Source organism: Cololabis saira, chromosome 11, assembly GCF_033807715.1.
Source record: "Cololabis saira isolate AMF1-May2022 chromosome 11, fColSai1.1, whole genome shotgun sequence".
In the NCBI taxonomy this organism is placed as follows: domain Eukaryota; kingdom Metazoa; phylum Chordata; class Actinopteri; order Beloniformes; family Belonidae; genus Cololabis; species Cololabis saira.
Genome location: NC_084597.1, coordinates 11952909 through 11979425, shown reverse-complemented (window position 1 = coordinate 11979425; position 26517 = coordinate 11952909). Strand labels below are relative to the sequence as shown.

Here is a 26517-nt window from a genome sequence, read left to right as displayed (position 1 = left end):
AACTATAAAGTCAGATATCTGGAACACACCAATTCATTATATGTAAAGTCTTAAATAATAAAAGCTTTTGATACGGTAGAATTTCAAACAGCACAATTTCTACGTAGAGCCAGCTGGGTGGGGGTTGGTGGGGGGCTGGACTTGTATGGTTGTGGGTGTATTTATGTATGTGGAAATGCATGTATCTCTACATATATGAACAGAAACAATGTGTACATGTGTACATCTATGCTTTAATGTGTGTAGAAATATCTTTGAGTAGGAATGTTTGTAATGAATAAGATTGTAAACGTTTGAATATAAATTCACATTGTAAATAATGGTGCTTTTACATATAGATAAATACAGGGATTAATACTCGGGTATATCACAATTTATAATTATAAAATCCTTACTATTAATTTGTGCAATCTTTAACTATGTCAAGTTTTTTCTTTTCTTTCATATTTGATAATGAGGGCCAGGAGTTCATGCATTTTAGTTCTACTTCCTTTTTCGAGCATAACACATTTGCTATTATATTTATTAATTCTCGTCTACTTTGTTTATGATGGAACATTTATTATTTAGTGATTATCATTGCTATTTTTTATTTTATTGATTTATTGTTTTGCTGTTTTATTTCTTTATTTATGCATTTTTTTGTGCTTATGTTAAAAATAAAAGATATCAATCAATTATTTACATTTATGGATCTACACCCCCCTGAAAAAAGTGGAGGGATGCACACCAAAACCATAAAACCCCATTTTTGTGTTCAGTGCTCAACAAATATATACAGTTAAATACCGTAATATGAATGCAAAGACAGGTGCTGATTCCCATCAATTAAAAGCCACGACGGTGCTGTGGGGGTTGTGTTTCGTGTGAAGATTAAATATCCTCCCCGTTTAATGGTACGTGCAGATTTCGGTCGCCTCGGGTGAACTGGGTGGTGGGAGACGCTCAGTACTCGAATTGAGGGGGGATGAGGGGGGATGGCATCATCCCTGAAATAAAAACGGTCTAAATCATCCCCCCTGAAATAAAAACGGTCCAAATCATCCCCCCTGAAATAAAAACGGTCCAAATCACCCCCCCCCCCCTGAAATAAAAACGGTCCAAATCATCCCCCCTGTAAAACTGCCATCCCTCCTTTCCATCCCTTATGTCATTTCATCAATGAATGTGGTTTTACTGCTATTTCAACATTTAGAGACATCACCAGAAAAATAACACCAGAAAAATAACTTATTTGACAATTTTCACCTGTTTCAAGTAAATTTTTCACTTGAAATAAGTAGAAAAATCTGCCAGTGGGACAAGATTTATCTTCTCATTACAAGCTATAAAATCTTGTTCCACTGGCAGATTTCTCTACTTATTTAAAGTGAAAATCTACTTGAAACAGGTGAAAAGTGAATCTTGTTTTAAGTGTAATAAGATTTTTTTTACTAAAATGAAACATTTTAACTAGAAATAGGACAAATATTCTTATTTTGAGTTTTTGCAGTGATCCATTTTACTTATCCTGTGAAGGACAGGTGTTTTGGTCAGTGCTATTTGTAATATATTATTTGTAATCCGCACAAATTATCTGTCCCCATATGATAAAATCCACCATCCCCCCTGATTTTATTTTACAACTCGAGTACTGGAGACTCTGCAGGTGGGCAAGAGCATCCTTGAGAAACCATGCCATGACCTTGGCTTTAGCTGAGTAAGGAGCATGTGAGAGAGATGCGCGCCCCCGGCTGCCATGCTGAGAAAAGCGCGCCCCCCCCTCTCAGTCACGTCACTTGGCTCAGATTTTAGATGAGGCATGGGGGATGTTATTTGTCCACCCAGATCTAATCAGTGACAGAATTAAAAGGGAGGAAAAATACAATTAAACAAGGCAGTGACGCGTCAGTCGCTTTGATTAGTCTGATTTCATGTTTCAGGGTTTATTACAGACGAAACCTGTCTTTTGCGCGTTATTTTGGACGACCTGCAATGGTTGCAACCGACCGAGCGACACCTCAACAAGGCGAGTAGGACGGAAAAAAAAAATACATAGGCTATATAAGATTCACTTCCCGGATATTTAATTTTTAAAATTTTTTTTTTTTAGTTTTCTACCTGGCTTTGCAAAACGTTAAATGAATATACCATTGTAATTGGACGCATTTGGAGGCATTTAATGGATGATTCGCGATGCACATCTCATCCTCCGTCGATGAGCGCAGCAAAATAGTGTAGAAAGGTGACGGACAATGCCCAGGTCGGTGTCTCCAGGACTGCTGCGATCCTGGTCCTGAATGCCGCAGAGAGAGACACCGGAGCGGGTGTCACCGTCAGCCCTGGATGCTGCGCCGAAGAGTGGGCTACTCCGACCCGTCGTCGGGTAAAGATATACTCGGCAGTAGATCTCTGTGTTTCATGTTTATTTGCGCGTTTGGACTTGTCACGCTCTTGCAGCAGATTCTATATGGAAAAAACTACATTAAGAGGTAAGTATTGATTATTTTACCCTATAATAATCGTCTCTAGCAGTCCAATTGGAGCTCAGGCCGTATAGTAAACACTGTAAGGGTAAAATAATAAGCATGCCCGCAGAGTCGTTTTGATAAGGATTAATTATTCAGTGAGTAAAACATGATAAACCTTAAAACTGATCGGTCTAAATGGGAGTAGTCTGGATGAAATACATGTTGGAGATGCGGGGGGGGCTGGGGGGATCGGGGGTTTCTTTAGTGACTGATAAGAACAAAAGCAATTAACCATCCATCTTTTTTTCCCAGCGGCAAATTATCTCCATATTGGACTTATTTTTTGATATTTTCTGAAAATTAAGCATCATGATTCATACCATACACAGTGCTTCAGCTGCATATGGTAATGTTTTCCCCTTTCTTTTCCCAAAGATCTTTATTTGATTTTTTCTGTTTCAGCCTTCTTGACTGGTCATAGCCTACATCTTACAGAGGCATCAGAATGGTCATAAAGCATATAAAAGTGACTGGAGCCCATGATGATTGCAGAAAGAAACATGTGAAAGATGATGTGTATTTCTTATTGGTCCCTGTTAAATAAATAATTCCACCATGCAGGCTGCACTTGGTGCACATATGCGGCCACTGCAGAGCCATGTTTTTGCAACAGCTCTGCAGCTAACTCCATGTTGGAGCTCAGCCCTGTTTGATAGACTCATTCCAACCCATACAAACCCATCTGTTATTCCCTTTAAAAGCAGGTCACCTTGCTTTACGCTCAGAAAAAGATGGAATTTGAGAGATTAGCAGATGCTGAGAAGCTGGGGCGCTTGATATTCTCAGGTGGTTTGAAAAATCTCACAAGGAAGACCAAATCCCACAACAGTAAAAACAAAAAAAAGAAACCTAAAACCTTTACCCCACCACCTCCAGATATTTTACAAACAGCACATACATGCTTGCTTATAGCAAACATGTATGTGCTGCAATCTGAGAGTTCCTCACTTGCTAACCCCTCCCCTGCACCACCCGGCCGGGCTGGTCCAATGAAACTCAGTGTGGATTCATGGCATCCTGACTTCTGCAGAGAGATGCATGAATCCAGACCAGACACTCTCGCACACCTTTCTCTGCTTGTGCCCCGACTTTACTTCAGTGCTCACTTAAAGCTAGGGAAGAGGGAGGTGGGGACAAGCAACACAACAAACCCCGGTGGGCTCAGCGGCAGCCATTTTGCTACAGTCTGTCTGCACAGTGCAAGTGGGGTGGGGTGGGAGGTGGACGGGGAGAAGCTGAACGGGAATCATGAAATGTATGTGTTTGCATGTGAGTGTTTTAAGGTAGGGAAGCCAAGGCAAAACAAAAGACATCCCCTAATCATATCCCTCCAAGCTAGGGTTGCCACCCGTCCCGTAAAATACGGAATTGTCCTTTATTTGAGAAAAAAATGTTGTGTCCCGTATTGAACTAATACGGGACACGATTTGTACCGTATTTTCATTAACTTTTACACCATATTCTAGTTGAATTATTGAAATAAATGAACCTTTACACCATATTCTAGTTGAATTATTGAAATAAATTAACTTTTACACCATATTCTAGTTGAATTATTGAAATAAATTAACTTTTACACCATATTCTAGTTGAATTATTGAAATAAATTTACTTTTACACCATATTCTAGTTGAATTATTGAAATAAGTTAACTTTTACACCATATTCTAGTTGAATTATTGAAATAAATTAACTTTTACACCATATTCTAGTTGAATTATTGAAATAAATTTACTTTTACACCATATTCTAGTTGAATTATTGAAATAAATTTACTTTTACACTTTTATATTATACATCTGGGCTGATGTGGACATACGTAACATAGGAGGCTATTTCAGTTACTAGTATGGTTGTCTGTCTGTACAGTCATGCAAGTTCAATGCTATTAAAGCACTTTAAACTTTAAATCAAAGCATTTAGTTTTTTCATATAAAATAAACACATTTTTATTCAGTTTAGAAGTTTTGGGGCTTTTTTTGGCTCCTGCGCTGCTGAAATCAGGACGTCCCTTATTTCTATTTCTGAAAGGTGGCAACCCAAGCATCAATAATCAAGAGCTGCCCACGAGGGTCCGACCACACCCAGCCTCCGCTGTCAGACAGTCAAAACGACCTAAGTCAAAGTTACACCATGAGCATTGCTGCACTGGCTTTTCAGTTGTCCATTGTGGTATCATATGAATGAGCCTCCATCAGGTTGTTGAGAATGATGGATGGTGAAACGGTGCTGGCGGGGGCTTATCAGTGTGACACACTTCTGTGAAGGAGGACGCAGAACTTGACTCGAAGAGGGTGACATCTAAAAATACTCTCAGCCAGGAAGAATAGCGGCAAAGGTCACAATTTGCAAGCTTCGTCCCTCACAATTGGCTGTGCAGATAACACTGCTGCAAAAGATGATCTTCATTTTTCAATTTGCCACTCTGTTATATCAAGGATTATTCATTAAACCTGCAGGTCTTAATAGTACTCTTTTTTTATAGATGAAATTTCAATCTACTTACAGTCCATATTAAACCTTTAAGTGATATGAAATACAGAAAACAGCTTCTCCTCACATTTGAGAAACCGGAACCAGGGTGCTTTCAGACCTGTGGCCCGTTTGTTTTGTTGTTTCGTTTTTTCGTTTGTGGCGTTTGTGTTCACAAGGCAACCATCTGTAGCGGTTCAAAGCTGTTAACAAATGCCATGCGCGAACCAACTGTTCTCTCATTGGTCAGAAATGAACGCGGAAGGAGTTTCCTCTTCCGTACCCCAGGAAAAACAACAAGAGTGACTTGTGTGGGTTGCTGTGTGGATTATGTTCTCACTCCAAACGAACCGCTCCAGGTCTGGAATGGAAGCGAGCAGAGACCACTTCTAGCCGATCTCGGCTTGCTTGTTTTGTGCCGCATCCGAGCACGATTGCTGTGTTCACATATACCAGGGGTCTGCAACCCAAAATGTTGAAAGAGCCGTATTGGACCAAAAACACAAAAAACAAATATGTCTGCAGCCGCAAAAAATGAAAAGTCTTGTAAAAGCCTTAGAATGAAGGCAACACATGCTGTATTTATCTATATTAGTTATAACTGGGGGAATTTTTTTTTTTCATTGCACTTCGAGAAAAAAGTCGAAATCTTGAGAAAAAAGTCAAAATGTCGAGAAAAAAGTCAAAATGTTGAGAAAAAAGTTGAAATGTCGAGAAAAGTCTTGTAAAAGCCTTAGAATGAAGGCAACACATGCTGTATTTATCTATATTAGTTATAACTGGGGGAATTTTTTTTTTTCATTGTGCACTTCGAGAAAAAAGTCGAAATGTTGAGAAAAAAGTCAAAATGTCGAGAAAAAAGTTGAAATGTCGAGAAAAAAAGTCAAAATGTTGAGAAAAAAGTCAAAATTTCGAGAAAAAAGTCGAAATGTCAAGAAAAGTCGAAATGTTGAGAAAAAAGTTGAAATGTGGAGATTAAAAAGGAAAGGAAAAAGGAAGAAAAAAAGAGAAATAAAAAGAAGAAAAAAGAAGAAGAAAAAGATAAAAAAAGATTTAAAAAAATTAAAAAAGGAAAAAAAAGAAAAAAGAAACAAAAAAAGGAAAAAGGAAAAAAAGAAGAAAAAAAGGAAAAAAAAGGTCAAACATTTTTGAAAAAGCTCCAGGGAGCCACTAGGGCGGCGCTAAAGAGCCGCATGCGGCTCTGGAGCCGTGGGTTGCCGACCCCTGACATATACCAAACGGGGAAACGCTCCCTGTTCCGGAACAACTGCTCCAAACGGGACCGGTGTGAAAGCACCCTAAAAAAAATAATTTTCTTGCTCTCTAAACAATTATTTAATCATCACAGTTGCAGATGGTTTTATGACTTGATGTGACTCCACTTATGAACCCCTCTTGATGCATTGTGAGAGTAAGCAGCTCTCTCTCTCTGTTTGTCTGTTTGCTTGGTCCTGTTTACACTGGCTGCAGCAAAATTGGATGCTGAGAGCAAAGATGTAGGAATATTTCTTTAATATTTATCTTGGGCCACACGAGGCAGCTGAGTTTTGAGTTAGCTGAAGACATGTTTTGTCAGAAGAAGGCTTTGGGACAGATGCAGGCGTTTCTGGAGAAATCATTTGGTTTGGGAATGTCTGGATCTCTCCCCTCTAGAGCTAAAGGAAGTGGCTGTAGTTGCGTATTGTGGGATAGATTTTAAGTCCTAAAGTAAGCTCTTTTTTCGTAGCAACCCTTCATATCAAAATGTCTCTCAATGGCACCCAATGTGTTGCAATGTGACTCTAAGAAGTCATCAGTAAGCTTCCATTTCCGCTACATGTGATAATTTGGGAAAATTATGTAGTTCCTCTTTAAAATTCAGTGAAGATGTCTATAACAAATACAAAAACAGAATCAAAACTGGTTGCATTTTCCAGTTTTGGGTGCCCCTAGATCTCCTTTATCTCTTAAAGTTCCATTGTCTGTCATGCCTGTGGGCACAATGAACAGATGCAGTTCAACTATCGGCTTGTTTGTCTACTAATGTGTCTGAAATGTCCTCATAATTAATTCAGAAGGAGATAAATGGTCTTGCTCAGAACCAACTGGAACTTGTTCTGCAGTTACAGAACAGTTACAGAACAGTTACAGAACAGGCTGAAGCCGATTAAAGGTTGGAATGGGGATGGTGCCTCGCCCCTTTGTTGGGGTTCGGGCTATTACTTGAAAGTTATAAGTGGTCACTAGGGATGGGCGGTATGGACAAAAAAATCATCACGATAATTTCTGGCATTAATCCCAATAACGATAAAAAAAAATACCAATACAAAAAGTGTCATCAACGGGAATATTTCTTTCTTTCTTTCTTTCTTTCTTTCTTTCTTTCTTTCTTTCTTTCTTTCTTTCTTTCTTTCTTTCTTTCTTTCTTTCTTTCTTTCTTTCTTTCTTTCTTTCTTTCAGGCTCATTTCTTTCTTTCTTTCTTTCTTTCTTTCTTTCTTTCTTTCTTTCTTTCTTTCTTTCTTTCAGGCTCATTTCTTTCTTCTTTCTTTCTTTCATGCTCATTTCTTTCTTTCTTTCTTTCTTTCTTTCTTTCAGGCTCATTTCCTCAATTTATCGTTTTTACCGTGAGACGACAAATTCTTACCGTGGGGAATTTTTTTGACGGTTTATCGTGAACGGTAAAATATCGCCCATTCCTAGTGGTCACACAAAATTGAGGGTTAGACAAAATCACGCCTCTGCAGGCTTGGTGTTTTGGCCATTGATTGAGATCCGTTAGATAATGGTGCCTAAATAGTTCTGCTTTGATTAGGTTTTGTTCTATTTCAGGAAAATGCCCTGAAACGTGGAAAAAAACGGCTCTCTGATGTCGATAGGTGTTACCTTCTGCTGCTGCTGCTGCTTTTAGAGTGTTATGGAGATGTTAAAGAGGCACACAGAGAAGCTAAATGTGCCTGCAGATCGGTATTGACACAAGTCCCCGGTGGTGAATGTTCGCTCAATTAATGCATCCAAAGAGGCTCTTTGGCTTCGGTCTCCCTGCTGAAATTAGCACAACGCCCACAGAGCACTCACAGAAATGAGTCACACAGGAATACATGCATAATTTTTAGACAAATAACAGAAGAAGTTGCATACCTAGTCATATCTAGATGCACTGAATAAAATTTATTCAAATATGCTGGGTGCGTTCTTTTGAGAACAAGTCCACTTGAAGCTGGATTATTCAGGTTTCATCTATGGCGTAAAGTACGCAGTGCAAATCTTGTGTGATGTGTTTCTTAGTTTCAGAAACTATCACGACGGGTTCCTACAAAGCTGAAATATCGTGAATGTGCATTTCTAGCATGTATTAAGTTGAAAAACAGCACACAAAAATGTATATGACTTTTTTTGTGAACCACTTGATGTTACAGGTGTTCATTTCTGAGACTTTTCACAGTCAGAATGATGTTAGGCATGCTGGATGAAGCAATTACCTATTAAAATGAAAAGATGGTCTGAACTGACATCTTTAACAGCTGTAGTACACTTGGCATCTCTTCCACAGATGCACTTTGATATCTGCAGCAAATTGGCACAGATGATTGTCTCTCCTATAAATTACTCCCCTTAATACATTTACTTACAAGTATAAGACTTCTGCAGGCCAATATAGCAGGATCGTACGCGGACTAGTGGCAACTTCCCAGCAGAGCATAAATAAACCATTCAAACCATAGTGTCATTTATTAATAAATTAATTTTGAGCCATGGGTGGTGTAATACTTTGACTGTTTTACTTAAGCCAAGAAGCAGGTCCCGCGTAATGTTAATGTGTATGACTGAGTGAATGAATGTGCAATAGGGATGGGCGGTATGGACTAAAAAATGTATCACGATAATTTCTGGCATTTATCCCGATAACGATAAAAATGACGATAAAAAAATACCAATTCAACTCCACCTTTGTAACTATAAATCTATCTCGCTCTCAGATCCACCATGTTTGTTACACAAAAACGTCATCAACGGGAATTTATCCTTTTTTCTTTCTTTCTTTCTTTCTTTCTTTCTTTCTTTCTTTCTTTCTTTCTTTCTTTCTTTCTTTCTTTCTTTCTTTCTTTCTTTCTTTCTTTCTGGCTCCTTTCTTTCTTTCTTTCTGGCTCCTTTCTTTCTTTCTTTCTGGCTCCTTTCTTTCTTTCTTTCTTTCTTTCTTTCTTTCTTTCTTTCTTTCTTTCTTTTTTTCTTTCTTTCTTTCTTTCTTTCTGGCTCCTTTCTTTCCTTCTTTCTTTCTTTCTTTCTGGCTCCTTTCTTTCTTTCTTTCTTTCTTTCTTTCTTTCTTTCTTTCTTTCTTTCTTTCTTTCTTTCTTTCTTTCTTTCTTTCTTTCTTTCTTTCTGGCTCCTTTCTTTCTTTCTTTCTTTCTTTCTTTCTGGCTCCTTTCTTTCTTTCTTTCTTTCTTTCTTTCTTTCTTTCTTTCTTTCTTTCTTTCTTTCTTTCTTTCTTTCTTTCTTTCTTTCTTTCTTTCCTTCTTTCTTTCTTTCTTTCTGGCTCCTTTCTTTCTTTCTTTCTTTCTTTCTTTCTTTCTTTATTTCTTTCTTTCTTTCTTGCTCCTTTCATTCTTTCTTTCTGGCTCCTTTCTTTCTTTCTTTCTTTCTTTCTTTCTTTCTTTCTTTCTTTCTTTCTTTCTTTCTTTCTTTCTTTCTTTCTTTCTTTCTTTCTTTCTTTCTTACTTTCTGGCTCATTTCTTTCTTTCTTTCTGGCTCATTCCTTCCTTCCTTCCTTCCTTCCTTCCTTCCTTCCTTCCTTCCTTCCTTCCTTCCTTCCTTCCTTCCTTCCTTCACGTACATAACGCAGAACCATAAATTCGACTTTACACAAAAACATCATTAACGGGAATTTATCGTTTTTACCGTGAGATACAAATTCTTACCGTGGGGAATTTTTTGGACGGTTTATCGTGAACGGTAAAATATCGCCCATTCCTAATGTGCAAGTTTGTGGATTCGTGAGTGAACATTTGGGCTTGATGGTATGTGTGTACAGAACAAGGGGGCAGTAAATCCCAAATAAACTGACTGATTTTTGTTACTAGTTCGCAACAGCTTAGCCGACTCAAAGGGGACGAGACAGGAAATTGGACCGGTCCCATTAATTTCTCCGATGATGGATCTCTGAGGCCTGCCAGAACTGGAAGGAAAAGGTACCTTTCCAGCACTGACTGACTGCACAACATCTCTGAGAAAAAAAGAGTGTGTATTTGTGTGTGTGTGTGTGAGAGAGAGAGAGAGAGAGAGAGAGAGAGAGAGAGAGAGAGAGAGAGAGAGAGAGAGAGAGAGAGAGAAACACGAGTTTCCAGTCCATCCTAGAGACGATCCAGCCCTGCATGTATGGACTGGCCCGTGAGTCTCCTCAGATACAGTAACGCAGGCAGTGCATTTTTCTTTTAACTTTTCTTGCTCTGAAATCTTCGGGTTCAGGAAGTTAGCAGGGGGGGTGATGTCACAGAATAACGTCAGAAATTTAACTCTAACTTAACCTGTCTGCATGTTGACAGATGTTTCCGTCAGAATATTCAGCCAGATTCACAGATCTCCGTAATAGTCACACCCTGCCTAGCTGAAATTAAGAAGAAAAAAAAACGCGCTCAAAGGTAGGCCGGTTTGAAGGTTTTTTTTTTTAGCATTTTCACAGAAACCCAAGAATGCTTCTTTGTTTTTCATTGGTCTGAAAGGGATAAATTCTCATATTTTTCAGTGGTGGTTGCACTTCAGATTTGCTCTTGCATGTTGTCTGATCCCGTCCACCTCAACCCCAGAACCCTGAACCCCACCCTTATGGAGCCAAATCAAGGCCAAAAGTTTTGCTAATTTGAAAATAAAATTTGAACCTGAAAATTCTTTTTTACAGTTTCATTTTTTTTAATTTTCAGTATCAGATCTTTTTTTTCAGTTTCAGAACTTTTTATTTCAGTTTCAAATCTTTTTTTCAGTTTCAGATCTTTTTTTTTTCAGTTTCACATCTTTTTTTTCCCGTTTCACTTCTTTTTTTTCAGTTTCAAATCTTTTTTTTCAGTTTCAAATTTTTTTTTCAGTTTCAGACTTTTGGCCCCGATGTGGCGTAGGGGGCGTGGCATCAACTGAGAGGGGCGTGGCATCAACTGAGAGGGGGGTGGCATCATGAGGGACAGCATAACAGAGAAGGCTGGGGACGTTCCTCAGTCATGTTGCCTTCAGGAAACGTAGGTTGCAGAAGTTATCAGTAGAAGTATGATTCAACACTATACACCATATTCACGCGATTGGCAGTGGAAAAAACGGATACTAGTGACACATTTCTGTTTAAAAAGCTGTTTTGGACCGTACTTGGTAGTATGTGGAAGTGGGAAATGCCAAACTTTAGAGTGTGGCTGTTGAACTGTACAGTCTGGCTAATTTTTCCTAAGTTTTTTCCACTGCCAATCACGTGAATATGGTGTATATACAGTGTTGAATCATACTTCTACTGATACCTTCTGCAACCTACGTTTCCTGAAGGCAACATGACTGAGGAACGTCCCCCGCCTTCTCTGTTATGCTGTCACTCATGATTCCACGCCCCTCTCAGTTGATGCCACGCCCCCTACGCCAGATCGGGGCCAAAAGTCTGAAACTGAAAAAAAGTGAAACTGAAAAAAAAAGATGTTAAACTGAAAAAAAAAGATCTGAAACTAAAAAAAAGATTTGAAACTGAAATAAAAAGTTCTGAAACTGAAAAAAAGATCTGATACTGAAAAAAAAAAAAAATGAAACTGTAAAAAAGAATTTTCAGGTTCAAATTTTATTTTCAAATTAGCAAAACTTTTGGCCTTGATTTGGCTCCATACACCCCTCACTTACAGTAAGAAGCTGGTTGAACCACGGTCTCCTGTTGATTTACTAGCTTCTCTTTGTACCTGTTTGTCCCATCCAGCACTCATCTCCAAATGCCTTGTGCACCTCAACCTGTGTCATGTGTGCTGCACAGCTCTGTGTGTATGTCATGTACATGGTGTGGACACTCCTCTCTGCTCCTCCTATTTCCCCTTCTCACATCTGCATCGACTCTCTGTGCGAGCCCCCACCCCCCTCCCACCTCCCCCTTTCCACTTTATTTTCCTTTTTAAAAAAAGACAGGACTGTGACAGATTTTTCCTCCCAAATCTCCAAATCCTCATTCCACTGAGTCGCAGATTTCAGTATCTGTGGTGAAAATGCTGGACTGTTTTCAAACCAGCATTGTTCAGTAAATCTAAGATGCCACAAGAGATGGAATTCATCTCGTGGAGTGAATTACTTATTGTCTTGCTTTTAGAATTGAACCAAGAACACTTGCAAAGGTTTTCATCATCTTAGCTAAAACAAGAATGGAAAAAGCCCCATTCAATGTGCCCAATATTAAAGTCACTTCTGTCAGAAATACACTGCATCATCAGGTGGATGTAGACAACCAGTTTCATCGTTCCTTATTTGTACCATTCCATCCCAGCATCTTGTTCCTTTTATGCATCTTTCCAACATATTGCTTGTTGTATTGTTTTAAATCAGGTTTTCTTTTGTTAACTCATCTTATTTACTTCCACAGGCACAGGTAATGTGTTGTTATTTTTTTTCCATATTTCAAAGGATATCACTCAAATTAATATTAACTAATTCCCACATTCATCTTGAAAAAATAGACATTATGGATGCCGCAAAATCCTATTATGTTCCCCCAAGCATTAGACACCGCAGGTAAATACAAACATAAAACCCCCCAAAAAACTATAAATTCAGAATTCAAGATTCAAATGTAGAATATATGAGGTATATTTGTACGAGCTTTATTTGTAAGTATATTTGTAACCAGGAAATGGAGACCAAACTGAAATTAACTTAAAAATCCACAATGCACATTGTAGCATAAAGGAACATTATTTTTAGGAATATATATTGTTATATAACTCATGAGCCATAAATCTTCTAATCTAATAGATGACTTTGCATCAAAAGCAAAAAATAAATAAAAATACATAAAAAACAACACTTCAAGAAAAGTTAAGAAAACAAAACATAGAATTTCATCTTTTAACACTTGATATCTTCGTTTACATGTGCAAAAAAGGAGTAGGAAGAAGTGTAAACTTATTTAATCCTACCCCCATTCACTAATCATTTATACCTGCTTAATCCTATACAGGGTCATGGGGGTCTGCTGGAGCCTATTCCAACCCATTACAGGTGAAGGTAAAGGTAGACCCTGGACTGGTCGGCAGTCCATCGCAGATCTGGCTGATATAAAACTGTGATTGACAGTTTTCCCCTTTAGTGCCATTTTATTGTCATGTTTATGTCGATAAATAGTAAACTGGAACAATCCTGAATTTGCAAGCAAGCTAAAAAAATTTGCATTGAATAATCAATAGCTGTTTCAATGAAAAAAGCGGTAATAGATGATAGCGGTGGGTCTCCAGATAAATATCTATATGATCTTTTTATATTTTTTTGGGGCTTCAGACTCTTTTCTGCGGCAATTATTCAGTAAACACTAATTGTGTTTGATCTGTGTTGAAAAAAAAAGCAATCAGGTAGAAGTTCAAAAGTTAAATGCATATGCATACCCTGATAGCAAAATATGAGTGAATCAATGTTGAAATATGGTTAGACAGAAACATTGACTCCATGTTGAAGCCATGTTGAAACCTGGTCCGGGACTAACAGAATACGTTGATTCAACATTGATTACACGTTGGCATTAGAAATGGATGATTGATTGATGGTTGATCCACAATCAATCATCAAACCAACCAAAAATCAACCTTTTTGACCATAATTCAACATTGATTTAACATATTTTGCTATCCGGATATGTAACAATATCCAACTTCAATCTCCCAACGAAATATTCGGAAACACAGATTTAAAAAAAAAAAAATGTTTTCATGATGAAATGCAACCAGTTTATCAAAAAGTTGATAGTGTGCTCCTGGCACAGAAATAAACATTGCAGAGATGGAGGTAATCAGTCATTGGCCAAAGTGAAGCTGTTGCAGAAGAGCCTTGACCTGAAATATTGTTAATGGCTGCTGGTTCCAGCAGACTTCCATTTGAAAACGATAAAAATCTCATCAAATAAAAAGTCACTGAATTTCTTCCAAGTCATTAGAGTTTTATGAACTACATTAAGTCCTTCTGATCAGTATGCCAGTAGTCTTTCTAAACAGAATTTATCTTGTGAAAGTAGATATCAGCCCTCATGGAGTCAGGTTTTTTTTTTTTGGTAGCGTTCAACAATCAAATGCCACCTTTTTTCCCCACATATGGACACATCTGGCTCCAAAAAGACCAAAACTGCAACAAAGAAGTGTTGAACTGTATGCTTCAACCCAGTGAGGGACATCATAGCAGCTGCAGGCATCTTTTATTTACAGTATGTGGGCACAGTATGTGCGGAAAGTCAAAGTACAGCTTTTTGTAAATGACCAGGATGTGTCTGAAAGCTTATTTTTCTGTTACATCACAAAATAAACAGGTACTTAGTATAATATTAACCACAAAGAGGTGCTGCGGTACTTCTAGGAAGTCACAGTTAGGGCATTAAAGAGACAGCCATCAATACAGCTATGAATTTGTATAATATGTTTCCTATATAGTTGCTCTAAACCATCATCAAACTACATCTGTTGAAAGTGAACTATTATTCACTAATAGAAAAGAAATCAGGTGTTATTGCTTTCCTCAGAAGTCCCAACTTAATTCATAATACGAAAAGCAGAAGCTCAAACTCCTAACTGTGATCAATTGAAACTGCACCAAAGGCAAGTCAAGAGACCTTTGAAGTGTTTTAGAAAACTTTGCTGAAGATGAGTGCATATTTCTGTATAAAAATAAAAATCACAGCCAAACCTAAACATTTGACCAACACTGCATGGTGATCAGGTGGGGAAAAAAATCCTGATTCGAAACAAATAGCGCTCAGACAAATGGTAACTTCATTACACATCACTTTTACATTTTACAACCAAAATATGTCCTATATAAAATACCACCAAAGCAGTCAGATACACCAAATACATTAATTGTATGTACTTTTTGGTTAAACTAGCCATCTCAATGTAATATTTGTTTTATGTGTTCCTGAAATACAGTCCCACACACAGATTTAACTCCTAAAATCTTCACTTTAGCTTACTTTAAATGCAAATGCTAAACTCAGAAATTCATGTCCATATCCACCAAACGCTACACTTTTCCCATCTAATTCATCAATTTAACTAAATGCACTAAACTGGCTCCTTTTGCCTTTTAAAAAGTTTATCTCTCTCTTTTAAATTAACTATTAAACATTTTAATCCCACCAAACCAGTTTTCCACCAAGCTAGTTTTCATTAAACCCCTAGTTAACAAGTGAACATATGAGAAGTTTTAAATTTCTTCATATAGTTTATGACATTGGTTTAGGCTAAGATGTTATAGAATCTGGTGCAAGTGTCCAGTAAGCAGTATGTTGCTATCCTGTTTGTGACGCCTAAAATCAGTTGCATCACCTCTGTCATTTGTCATCACACAATGCTATACGTATATCTTAATATTTTATAAAGTCAAACTAGACATTTTGTAGTAGATTTGAAATGTTTGCTTTAATGTTTTATTATACATATGTTATGCATTTTTGTGAATTCAGCTTGTTGTGAATTTTGTTCTCTTGTTCATTAGTTGCTCTAGGGAGATGATGAGTGTATTTATCACTCCAGGTATCTGGAAACCTACGATGGCGCGTTTGAGTACAACTCCACTACTTGCAGGGAGCTCAGACAAGAGATTATGGATGTCAAAGTCTTGACAATGTGAGTAATAATTTATCATAACTACTTATGGTGATTGGTAAATGTATTTTGAATGGAATTTCTTTCCTCTCAGGTGGTCAGTCATCCAAAAGGAAACTGGTGGGGGTTATGAGAAAATGTTGGTGGGGGCACCAACATTTTCTCATACCCCCATCTCTTCACAACCCGCTGTCAAACAACCCCTTTTAAATGAAACAACAAATGACATTTACAGAGTAATTATTTCAAATGTAACTGTTTGTATCTATTGTAACAGTATTCTTTGCTGTCAGTGCACTCATGTTCAGTTTCTTTCTTCTTCTTTTTACTGTGTAACAATATTCAAAATTGCTACCAATATATATTTTTTTAAATGCCTCTCGGTGCAAAATGTGTTATAAAACATGAACAACCTGCTGTTAAAAACAAGACTTTTCAAGAACCTGTCCATTATGCTCAGATGTGAGTCTACAGTCTCTTGGGGCCTGAGGCAAAAATTCACAGGGGGGCCTCTGCAGCTAATTAATCACCCTTATATAGTAAATAATCTGACACTAATGAAAGAAAAACATTTCTTTAAATAGTGCACATTTGTATAAATTAAATATAAACACCACTGGCATTCAATGCACAATTATTTCCCATATGTGTATGTATATACATATATGAGTATGTGCATATGTGTATGTATGTATGTATGTATGTATGTATGTATGTATGTATGTATGTATGTATGTATGTATGTATGTATGTATGTATGTATGTATGTATGTATGTATGTATGTATGTATGTATGTATGTATGTATGTATGTATGTATGTATGTATGTATGTATGTATGTATGTATGTATGTATGTATGTATGTATGTATGTATGTATGAATGTATGTAGGTGTATATGTAGGTGTATATGTAGGTGTATATGTAGGTGTATATGTAGGTGTATGTATATATGTATACGGCTTAATTTAGGGTGGCGAAATATGTTTTGTGTTGTGGATAACCGGGGCAGGGCAAAATAAGTTTTTTAACTTCTCCCTGCTCCATTTCGAGCATGCAAAGAAAGAAAAAAAAAAAAAACATGCCAGTGAGGCATGTTTTTGTTTATGATTTTTATGATTTGTATTATACTGTATTTATCATGATTATTATTTAACTATTGTTCTTTGGTTTAAATATATTTATATATATATTTTTTTTTTCCAGCATGTTCTAAATAAAGTCAAAGTCATTCAAGTCATTCATTTCCATCCGTGCACCTTAGTGGCACATTTTCTAAATTTCTTCCAATGAATTCCATAACTTTGCTTTCTTAGCCTGACACATAAGGTGTGAATAATTTTGCACGGCCACTTTTTCAGTTTTTTATTTGTTAAAAACGTTTGAAATATCCAATACATTTCGTTCCACTTCATGATTGTGTCCTACTTGTTGTTGATTTTTCACAAAAAATTGCAGTTTTATATCTTTATGTTTGAAGCCTAAAATGTGGCAAAAGGTCACAAAGTTCAAGGGGGCCAAATACTTTTGCAAGGCACTGTATATATATATATATATATATATATATATATATATATATATATATATATATATATATATATGTATATATATTTTAATACTTATCACTTTCTTGATGCAATTTTTTTTTTGCCCCTCGTGTTTTTTTTTCTTTCGTTTCTGTCTGCCAGATGGATAGCGTCTCTTGATTTTGATAGACCTGTTCTCATCAGGTTTGTTTACGTGAGATGCAGCGAGACCGATAGCCAGGCCCTTTCAGGGCGTTCTCCGCTGGCCCACCAATGTCGTTGTGAACTGTCCTCATTGCTCTGTTGCGATTCAAAGTCTGTCAGCCCTCAGGGGCTCAGGGGCCCCAAGCATTTGCCTGGTAGGGTAACGGTGCCTCTGATTATGTTAGCAGTGTCTAAACATTCAGTTATTCAGTCATATGGGCAAATGGCGTGTAATGAGCCATAGAGACCACTAAGAACAGTGCAACCTTGTCCATCAGTACTTATTGCTGTTATTACTATAAAAATCGGACTTTAAAATGAGCACACACTTGACAAGTCGATGTTTGGCTAATTGAACACAGCCTTTGTGTTCTTGAGACTTTGTCAGAGCTTGGTCCCAGTGTCCGATGCAAAGTTAGTCAGTTCGAAAAAAGTGCTGGCAAATCTGGAGCATGGCTCAAATGGATAAGCTGGCTGTTAACCTGCCAGGGCGACTGACAAACAAGCTAGAGACTGTTCACCAGTTAGTCCCGGTAGCTGCTACCAGGCCAAGTCACATCCAGTCAAAATGATCCGTTACCACAATTAACAACACATAATATACAGTATTGTTTTTAAGAAATAAATAACTGCACTCTTGCATTATTCACAGCTCAGAAGTCAAGTCATGACGATGCTGATTTTTTATTCGCTACCATCATTGTAGAATACTTGAGAAACACAACCTATTGAGCTTTGAGAATTTTAGGTCATTTGCCAATTTGTGCATAGTTTATAAAATTTTAAATGGTTTGGCCCCACAGCCATTGTGTAACTTTGTTCACACTCGCTCATTTAGCTCCATCAGGTCCACTAGGATATCCTCAATACTAGATTGCACTATACCATTTCGCTGCACTGTAACTGGGCAATCAGCTTTTTCTGTAAGAGCCACAAAACAGTGGAATACCTTACCTGATACTGTAAGGAGCAGTAGCTCTCTCAGAGTCTTTAAAGCCAACTTGAAAAATCTGTTAAAAGCTGCTCAGCTCTGTAACCATTAATTTGGCCTCTCTTCTGGGTGTGTGTATGTGGGATAAGGGATGGGTGGGTGGGGTACGTGTCGGGGTGGGGGGATTGCACGCAGATTTGTGCAGCCATGTTGTTTTAAATTGTGTTTTAAATATCCGTGTATTTCTCTTGTTATTGTATTACTTGTTACTGTATTTTTTTTTATTGTGACCTGCCAAGGGACTGCAGATGCAAATTAGCTTAAAGCTATAATCTGGTACAGTGCATAAGATGGCAACATTTATGTTTTAACTGTACACTGTCCCTTTTTAAATAAAATTGAATTGAATTGAATTGATTTCTCATCTCTTAGCTACTTGCTTGGTAGTTAAAGCGATCGTAGCTCATCATAAACCATCACCAACCTCCAATAAAAAGTCCACACCCTTAACGTGACATCCATTATTTGATGCAATATGGAGGAGGAACGATTGGTTAAGGTTGTTGGGTTTAGCGGAGAAGTAAATCTCTGCATCGTCAATATAAGAGTGGTATTTACCATGTAAAACTATTAAACAAATGAAAAAGAGAAAGCATGCATAGACATGAAAGTAGTTAAAGCAATTAAACTGGAGAGGCTTGTAGTTTTACGCTTTTAAATTGGATTGTTGTGTTCCTCTTTTACTGTAAGTTTCACTAGAGCATATTATACATAACATTTTAACTTATGCAGTAAATTATTTCCAAATTTATTAATCCCATTTTCCAGTGACCTTTTTATGCACATCCCTCAGGCTGAAAAACGTAATCGTCAAATGAATTCTGGACGCTACACAAAAGACCTTGAGCCACTTTAGAAAATGGCCGAGAACAGCTGCTGTCGTTCTGCACAGCGGCACAAGGATGGCAGAAGCTTGGCTCTCAGAGCAAGTCTCATTGATCATTCATTTAAAAGCAGAGTGATGGTTAAAGTATTTCACAGAACAGGTCCACATCAGCAGAACTATCACAGACTCATCAGTGATTGTGTTTTGTGACTTTTTTTTCAACCACGTTTCTTCAGTTTTATACAAGTAGAAACTTAGTTAATTCTCTTTTCACATGTATGTGCTTGTCTGCCAGGGTGAAAACCTCAGAGCTGTTTGAGAGATGGCGAAATGTGCAGGTCTGTAAATGGGAGCAGAACAAGGAGGAGACCAACAACTTTAAGTAAGCAGCGCTGAACAAAAACATCTTACATCTAGGTTACTGGATCCATTAAAATCATGTCTTGATTGATAAAAACAAAAATAAATTTTGATTTATTTTATAGACGTAGTTTTACAGCTGGAGTCTTGGCTCATGTGTTGGAGGCACTCCACATGCAGGCTATATAAAAAATGCAATGAATTTTTGCAATATGCATTGTCGCTGCTGTAAAATACTGCATAGATTTGTACTGTTTATAAACTCCATGTCTTTGACTGTAGTAGAATAGGAAAGAGAAATGCATTTTTTTGATGCTCATATACAGATATAATGCTTAAATTATTTTCTTTTTTGTGTACAAATAATACCAGTGAGCACCGGGTGTATTTTGCCACCGTGATCAATTGAGTGAACCAAGTGCCTACAATTTAAATTCTTCTGTATATTTTGTTGTTAGTAATGTCCAAAAATAAGAGGGGGAACAAAACTACATTAAAAAATCTATAAAACAACTGATTTATTAGAGTACTGATTTTATACCTACACCCTAAACCTTCAAAAATGAAAACATGTCAATATAGCACACAAGTGCTGGTATTTTTGGTCTCGGTTCCTATTACTCAAACTAATCTTTTATAATTTGTTGGTGTCCCTAAAGGATGTCTCTTTCTCGCTGCTGTAATGCTCCATCCTTTTTGTTCACCACCAAGAGGAACACTCCTGCAGGGACCAAGCTGAGGTACGAGGTGGACACCAGTGGTATCCTCCCCATTACCACAGAGATCTTTAAGATGTTCCCAGATGTGAGTTCATCGCCTCTTAATGAGTGATTGGTTTGTAGGGGTGTGCCAAAAAATAGATTCACATAAGAAATCTCATTTAATACACTTTATATAAAATGTCTCAAAATCGAAAAATAAAATAATATACAAAATAAAAAGTAGTAGTTCCACATTATACTGTATTTTTGGTACTTTCTTGTGAAATGAAAATGCATTTTGTTCAACTGTACAATCTTTATTATACAGAAGCACTTTATTTTTGTTCTAACTTATTTTATTGCTAGCTACTGTAGCAGTTGTGGTTTTTTATACAGGGGCACTTTTATTTTTGTTACTTAAGCAATAGGTAAAAGTTTCAACAATTCCATCTTAGTATGCATAAATGTTTAAAATGTAATAAAGCCTTGCAAAGAAGACTGGAGTATATCACGAGGATCCTTTGCACACCTGTAGATTAAAGCTAAAATCATTATAATTCTAATAGTTTTCAATCCAAATCGACTTTGAATCGAAAATCGATTTTAAATCGAGTTGTGGCCCCAAAAATCAGAATTAAAATCGGATCTTGAGATGGTAAAAGATTCCCACCCCCATAGGTTTATTCCTGATATTTTTTTATTTTCAGATATTGTACCAATCCAGGTGACAAAGTCTATCTCTTATCTAAAGCGCTACTGTGCTGTTTTTCTGACATTAATATCTGTTTCATCCAGGATATGCCATATTTAAAATCCCAGTACAAAAAATGTGCTGTGATTGGAAACGGTGGTATCATCAAGAACAGCAAATGTGGAAAGGAAATCGACTCAGCAGATTTTGTTTTCAGGTATGTGGGATACAGTCATTCAGTCTTTGTTGTGTTGACGTAAAAAAAGATTGTTCCAAAGGAAAGTCACCTAGACTTTATCTGAATTATTGCAGGTGTGATTGAAATGCTCCCATTTCCTCATAAAAACTGAACTATATCCTTGTGATAATGTAATAGTTACAGCTCATAATGTCTAAACAATGAATTATTGCACAGATCGGTTTTGGAAATAATGTTCAAGTAACACAGCTTACATTACAGAAAGCATTCTGTACCCCTCAATGTTTGAAGTATTGATTTTAGCAAGCCTACAGTACACAGATAAACCACAGTGTGAGAAGTTAATTTAACTGCCATTCACACTGTTTTCATAGGAGGAACCCAAGACAATCAAATATAATCAAAAGTAATCAAAAGGTAAAAAATTAAAATCCTGTATTTGTTTCCTAAACACCTTTCCTTGGATTTATTAGAAAGCTCCCAGTGTTGAAGAAAAGATGCTTCAATAGATGGTCGGGTTCCAGTAAATAAATCGGCCCTGGAGCAAGAACTCGACCACTTTAATGCTCAGCTTTTATGTGGGTCAGCAGTAATGTAACTGAGCACGCATCAAGTATGACACGGATGAACAACAGTCAGTTAGGAAAGACCAGATTCTCTATTTTATTTCTCCCTCACGTCTATTTTAATGTATTGAATCGGACACACTCTTGATCACAATTGTTAGATAATTATTGTTCAGATTATTATCTCGAAACATGTCAAGTCAAAATAGAATGAACAAATTTAAAGGAGGGCTTTTTCTATGTGTGTTTTGCTTCTTCATCTTTTTTTACAGATGTAACATACCTCCCATCAATGAGAAGTACTCAGCAGATGTTGGCACGAAAACAGATCTGGTGACAATAAATCCAAGCATTATTACTGAGAGGTACTGTAACTGTTTTATTTATTTATTTATTTATTTATTTATTTAGTTGCACAATGATAACAGTAATTTTAACATACAAGGACAAATAAATTGTGCAGGAGAGGAAAAGAAGCCCGAAGGGCTTATAAAAAATCCTCCCCCTCAATACAAAATCACTAAAACAAATCAATCAATAGAAAAAGAATAGAAAGGAAAAAAGAAAAGGTAAAAGAAACAAAGAAAAGCACAATAAACATACAAACAAAAATATCCATGAAATGGCAATTTCATTTCAGTAAGAATAGCCTGTTAATTTTGCCTTGATAAAAGATACCCCACCAAGCTGATCCTAAACATTTAAGGATGACGCTAACTTAAGAGATCTATCTAAACAGTTCCAGAGTTGAGGGCCATGAAATTTGATAAAGGATTGGTGACTGCAGGTACGACAAAGAGGTAAATGAAAGTTCTTCCCACCTCTAACTGAATAAGAATGAATATCTGATGATAACAGAAAAAAAATATGAAAAGTGCCTGGAATGTCTTGTTTGAAATGAATTAACTTAAACATAAACAGGCATGTTTGAAACTTGTTAATAGAAAAAATTGATAATAATTTAAATTTGCTAAATAAGGGTGCAGAAGGTGCTTGATGAGAAGAAAATTAAATAATTCTCAAGAATCTTTTCTGAATTAAAAATAATTGGTTAAGGTACGAAGAATAAGAAGCGCCCCAAACAATGTTGCAATACGTCAAGTATGGATAAATTAGACTATAATATAATATCATGAGACAGGACTGATTAACTAAGAAAGAAACTCTTCTAATAATACCATAGGATTTCATAATTTTTTTGCATACATACTCAATATGTTTTCCCCAGGACAATCTTTCATCCACTAGTACACCAAGAAATTTTACACATGAAACTTGTTGGATTTCAATATTGTGTGTTCAATAACTGTGGATGATGCCTCTTTGATCGATGTTGTCTTTTTTTTTGTTCATCTCTATTTGCCATGGTTATACGTTACACTTTTTCTTTGCAGATTTCAGAGGCTGGAGAAATGGCGGCGACCTTTTTATGAAGTACTCCAGAATTACGAGAATTCCTCCGTGGTGCTACCCGCCTTCTACAACACCCGCAACACTGACGTATCTTTCAGAGTAAAGTACATGCTGGATGATTTCGACTCCCAGAGAGGCGTGTTCTTCTTCCACCCGCAGTACCTGCTCAATGTGCAGCGTTTCTGGGCAGTTCAGGGCGTCCGGGCCAAACGACTCAGCAGTGGCCTGATGCTTGTGACCGCTGCCTTAGAGCTGTGCCAGGAGGTCCACCTCTACGGTTTCTGGGCATTTCCCATGAACCCCTCTGGTATCTTCGTCACTCACCACTACTATGACAACGTCAAGCCGCGACCCGGGTTTCATGCTATGCCCCATGAAATTTTCAACTTCATTCACATGCATACACGTGGGATCATCAATGTACACACAGACACATGTACGTGATCCCTCAGTTTTCTTCCATCTCTTTTAATTTAGTGTTTTATAGAGAGCTGGCTTTGGGAGCGGACACCTGCTCCATCAAGTTAATAACGACATAGTCACCGTAAGATATTTCCCTTTTTAACGAGTCTTTACTGCTGTCATGTTGCTATGGTTACCTCTGACCCCTGACCATAGGATGCTTGTTTTATTGTGAAAAGTGGTATTCATAGTGATGTTGTTCCTGTGATGTTTTCTAGTGGCTCTGCTATACAGAGATGTTGTTTTCTACTCAATTGCACAGATATTTACAGTGGAACAGGGCTGCTGTGGGTGTCATTGTGCCCCTGCAAACCCCTTCCTCTCTCTTTATCTTGGACACTCTGTTGGTGTGGCAGCTTTTAATGTTTGTGCAAAACAAAGTCTGATCCTTGATATTGAGCTAATATATATCCATATAAAAGGATATAATTGTAACATCTAATTGTCTACTTTTGTAATATATTTCCTAACCACCAGAACGGCTGTGTCAATACACTTATAAAGTGGCCTGTTTTCAGTGGCCTACTTTCTCCCGTTAAAAATATCCTTCTATAGCTGCACTGAGCAAACAAAGTATAATTGGAGGAAAGTCTTTTTAATTTATTTATTTATTTTCACTTTTTACCTTGTCATGAATTTAGACAAAAAAAAACAACAGAAAAATATTTAATAAAATGTTTATTGATAGTCAAGGTCATCCAATCTGCAAAGACATCTGCTGAACAACCCAGCCTCTGTCATTTTTGTCTTAAACCATTTTGCCTTATGAGGTATCAAACCCCTCTATATGTTACACGATGGACCCTTTGTGTTTTCCTTATCTACAAATACATTTGGATCAAGTTAGGTACTCATTTGGTACTTGGACTGAAGGACATTAACTGTAAGAATTGCTCTAAACTCCATTCATAACTATGCGATGCTCTGCATGAATTTGCTCTGGCTTTTGTGTGTGCCTGCTACAACGATCACTGAAATATGTTTACACTTAAGCCTCTACTGATCACAGTGCATTTGGAGATGTGGACACCAAACTCTTCACAGAGAATTTAGCTTGTGGATAAAATAAGTGTCTTGTCTTATGCAGTTTTCACTAATAATAGGTGCAAAAATGAATGAAGAGAGTTGATGTCTCTCTCTTGAGTAGTACAACCCTTTTATTACTATTGTTCTGTCTTTTGTTCAACTTTGAACTGTGAAGATTAAGTTTGCACTGAAGAAAGTATTTAGAATTTTGATGCTGGACGGATGTGCTGATTTGTACTTTTTTGTAATTATGTAAAGAGATTATAAGTTAATATCTTGTCACTCTTTTTCATGCTTGACTGCACTGCATCTTAGTATGTAAATTCAAATGGACAAAGATAAGAACATTGTCTTCCTTTCATGATTTTTAATGTCTCTTTTTGGTTTCTGTACACCACATTATGATTAATCAAATACGAATGCCATTTAATTAGTTTCTTTTTTTTTTGGATTAACCAATACATTATTTCACAATCACAGTTTAATCAAAAATTAAAAAGGAAATGAGCAGATCTGTGTACTGAAAGGAACATATACAGTTATAGTGCTTCAGAACTGACTCTTGAGCTTTCTTTTTATTTTTACTTTGTAAATAAAACTGTTTGAATTTTCTCATGAGTATATTCATGGATATGTGAGAGTGTGACCGTGAGTCTGCGTGTGACTCTTTATAGTGTAAGAGTAGAATCTGATATGCTGCCAAATAGACAAATTATCTGTATTATTACTTATTTATAGTTGTTTCATGGAGGGTGCACATTTCAGATGAGTCGTTTAAAAAAATTATTTCAATTAGCTAATTAAAGTTGATTTTAGTTGTCAACTATATGTGTAGTGCTTGACATTGAAAGGTTATTTGCACGCACATCTGAAGAAGGAAGGTCGGGCAAGATTGTACACTATTCTGCACTCACTTCTGTCAACTAATGTAAATATGTCAGATGACTGACGGAGTTCATTTCTGCACTGTGACTTAAAGAAGCCGTCTGTAAGAAATGGCCAAAACTGGTACTGCAGTCACTTTCAAAATACTGTTGAGCGGCGTGTACCCTCCCCCTCCTCCCCCCGACCAGAGGTTGCCAGGTAGGCTGCAGAATGCAGCAGGAACGTAGGCTGCCATGAGCTGGCAACCCGGATGCCGAAACAATACTGACTTGGTGATTGGGAGATAGGTGGAGGGCGGTGCTTCAGAAACAATACTGACTTGGTGATTGGGAGATAGGTGGAGGGTGGAGCTTCAGGCCAAAACAAAAAATTACAACATAAACATCAGTTGAGGGCTGCAACTCCTCTTTTTAAACTGGAATATCCTGGCTTGAGTGCTGTTGTCAGTGACATAAGTATTTGAAATGAACATGATTTTTAAATGTCTGTTGACATATCGGGGTCATTTTATGATTCGTTTTATTATTGCTCTTACATACAGCTCCTTTAATGAAGGTATTTAGAAATCTCAGTCACAGCTTAATTGTATTTACATTCCCATTCGTACTTGGATGTGGACTTTTTCCATTCATAATAATTTGCACATAAAACGATTATTTTCACCACAATTGAATAAAATGATATTTAAAGTAATGAAAGAGAGGAAGCTCTGTTTTAAATGCAATTTAGATGCAAATCACCTGTGAAGTTAAAAGATATCATTTTGAACTTTCTGGTCTTAATTAATCAAATCATGATTAATTAATTGATTAATAGAGAAGAAACTAATATAATTAAAGCTGCAAGCAGCGATGAACGGGCCCTCGCACTCGCCACCATCTACGACTCTCTATGTCAAACCATT

The 26517-nt window shown here is 37.0% G+C and overlaps 1 protein-coding gene across 5 annotated transcripts; it reads left to right on the top strand.

Moving 5' to 3' along the window:
- The first annotated feature begins 1789 nt into the window (after positions 1 to 1789).
- Positions 1790 to 25338, top strand: st8sia5 (ST8 alpha-N-acetyl-neuraminide alpha-2,8-sialyltransferase 5). 5 transcript variants are annotated; one of them, XM_061733721.1, is made up of 9 exons: positions 1790 to 2365; positions 10038 to 10145; positions 10500 to 10595; positions 15693 to 15785; positions 19606 to 19692; positions 20330 to 20474; positions 21167 to 21279; positions 22100 to 22192; positions 23222 to 25338. In XM_061733721.1, exons 1-9 carry the CDS (start codon positions 2280 to 2282, stop codon positions 23682 to 23684), a joined length of 1284 nt encoding a protein of 427 aa, XP_061589705.1. In that variant the 5' UTR covers positions 1790 to 2279; the 3' UTR covers positions 23685 to 25338. The 5 variants fall into 5 exon arrangements, with proteins under 5 accessions (XP_061589705.1, XP_061589704.1, XP_061589707.1 ...); XM_061733720.1 differs by having other exon boundaries at positions 1790 to 2471; XM_061733723.1 differs by lacking the exon at positions 10500 to 10595.
- The last annotated feature ends 1179 nt before the right edge of the window (positions 25339 to 26517 follow it).

Coding starts and splice junctions, on each gene's coding strand:
- st8sia5 (XM_061733720.1), top strand. CDS start 2,326: ATGCTGCGCCGAAGAGTGGGCTACTCCGACCCGTCGTCGGGTAAAGAT. Junction 2,472..10,037: donor GGAAAAAACTACATTAAGAG/GTAAGTATTGAT, acceptor TTTTGTTACTAG/TTCGCAACAGCTTAGCCGAC. Junction 19,693..20,329: donor GAGGAGACCAACAACTTTAA/GTAAGCAGCGCT, acceptor GTGTCCCTAAAG/GATGTCTCTTTCTCGCTGCT.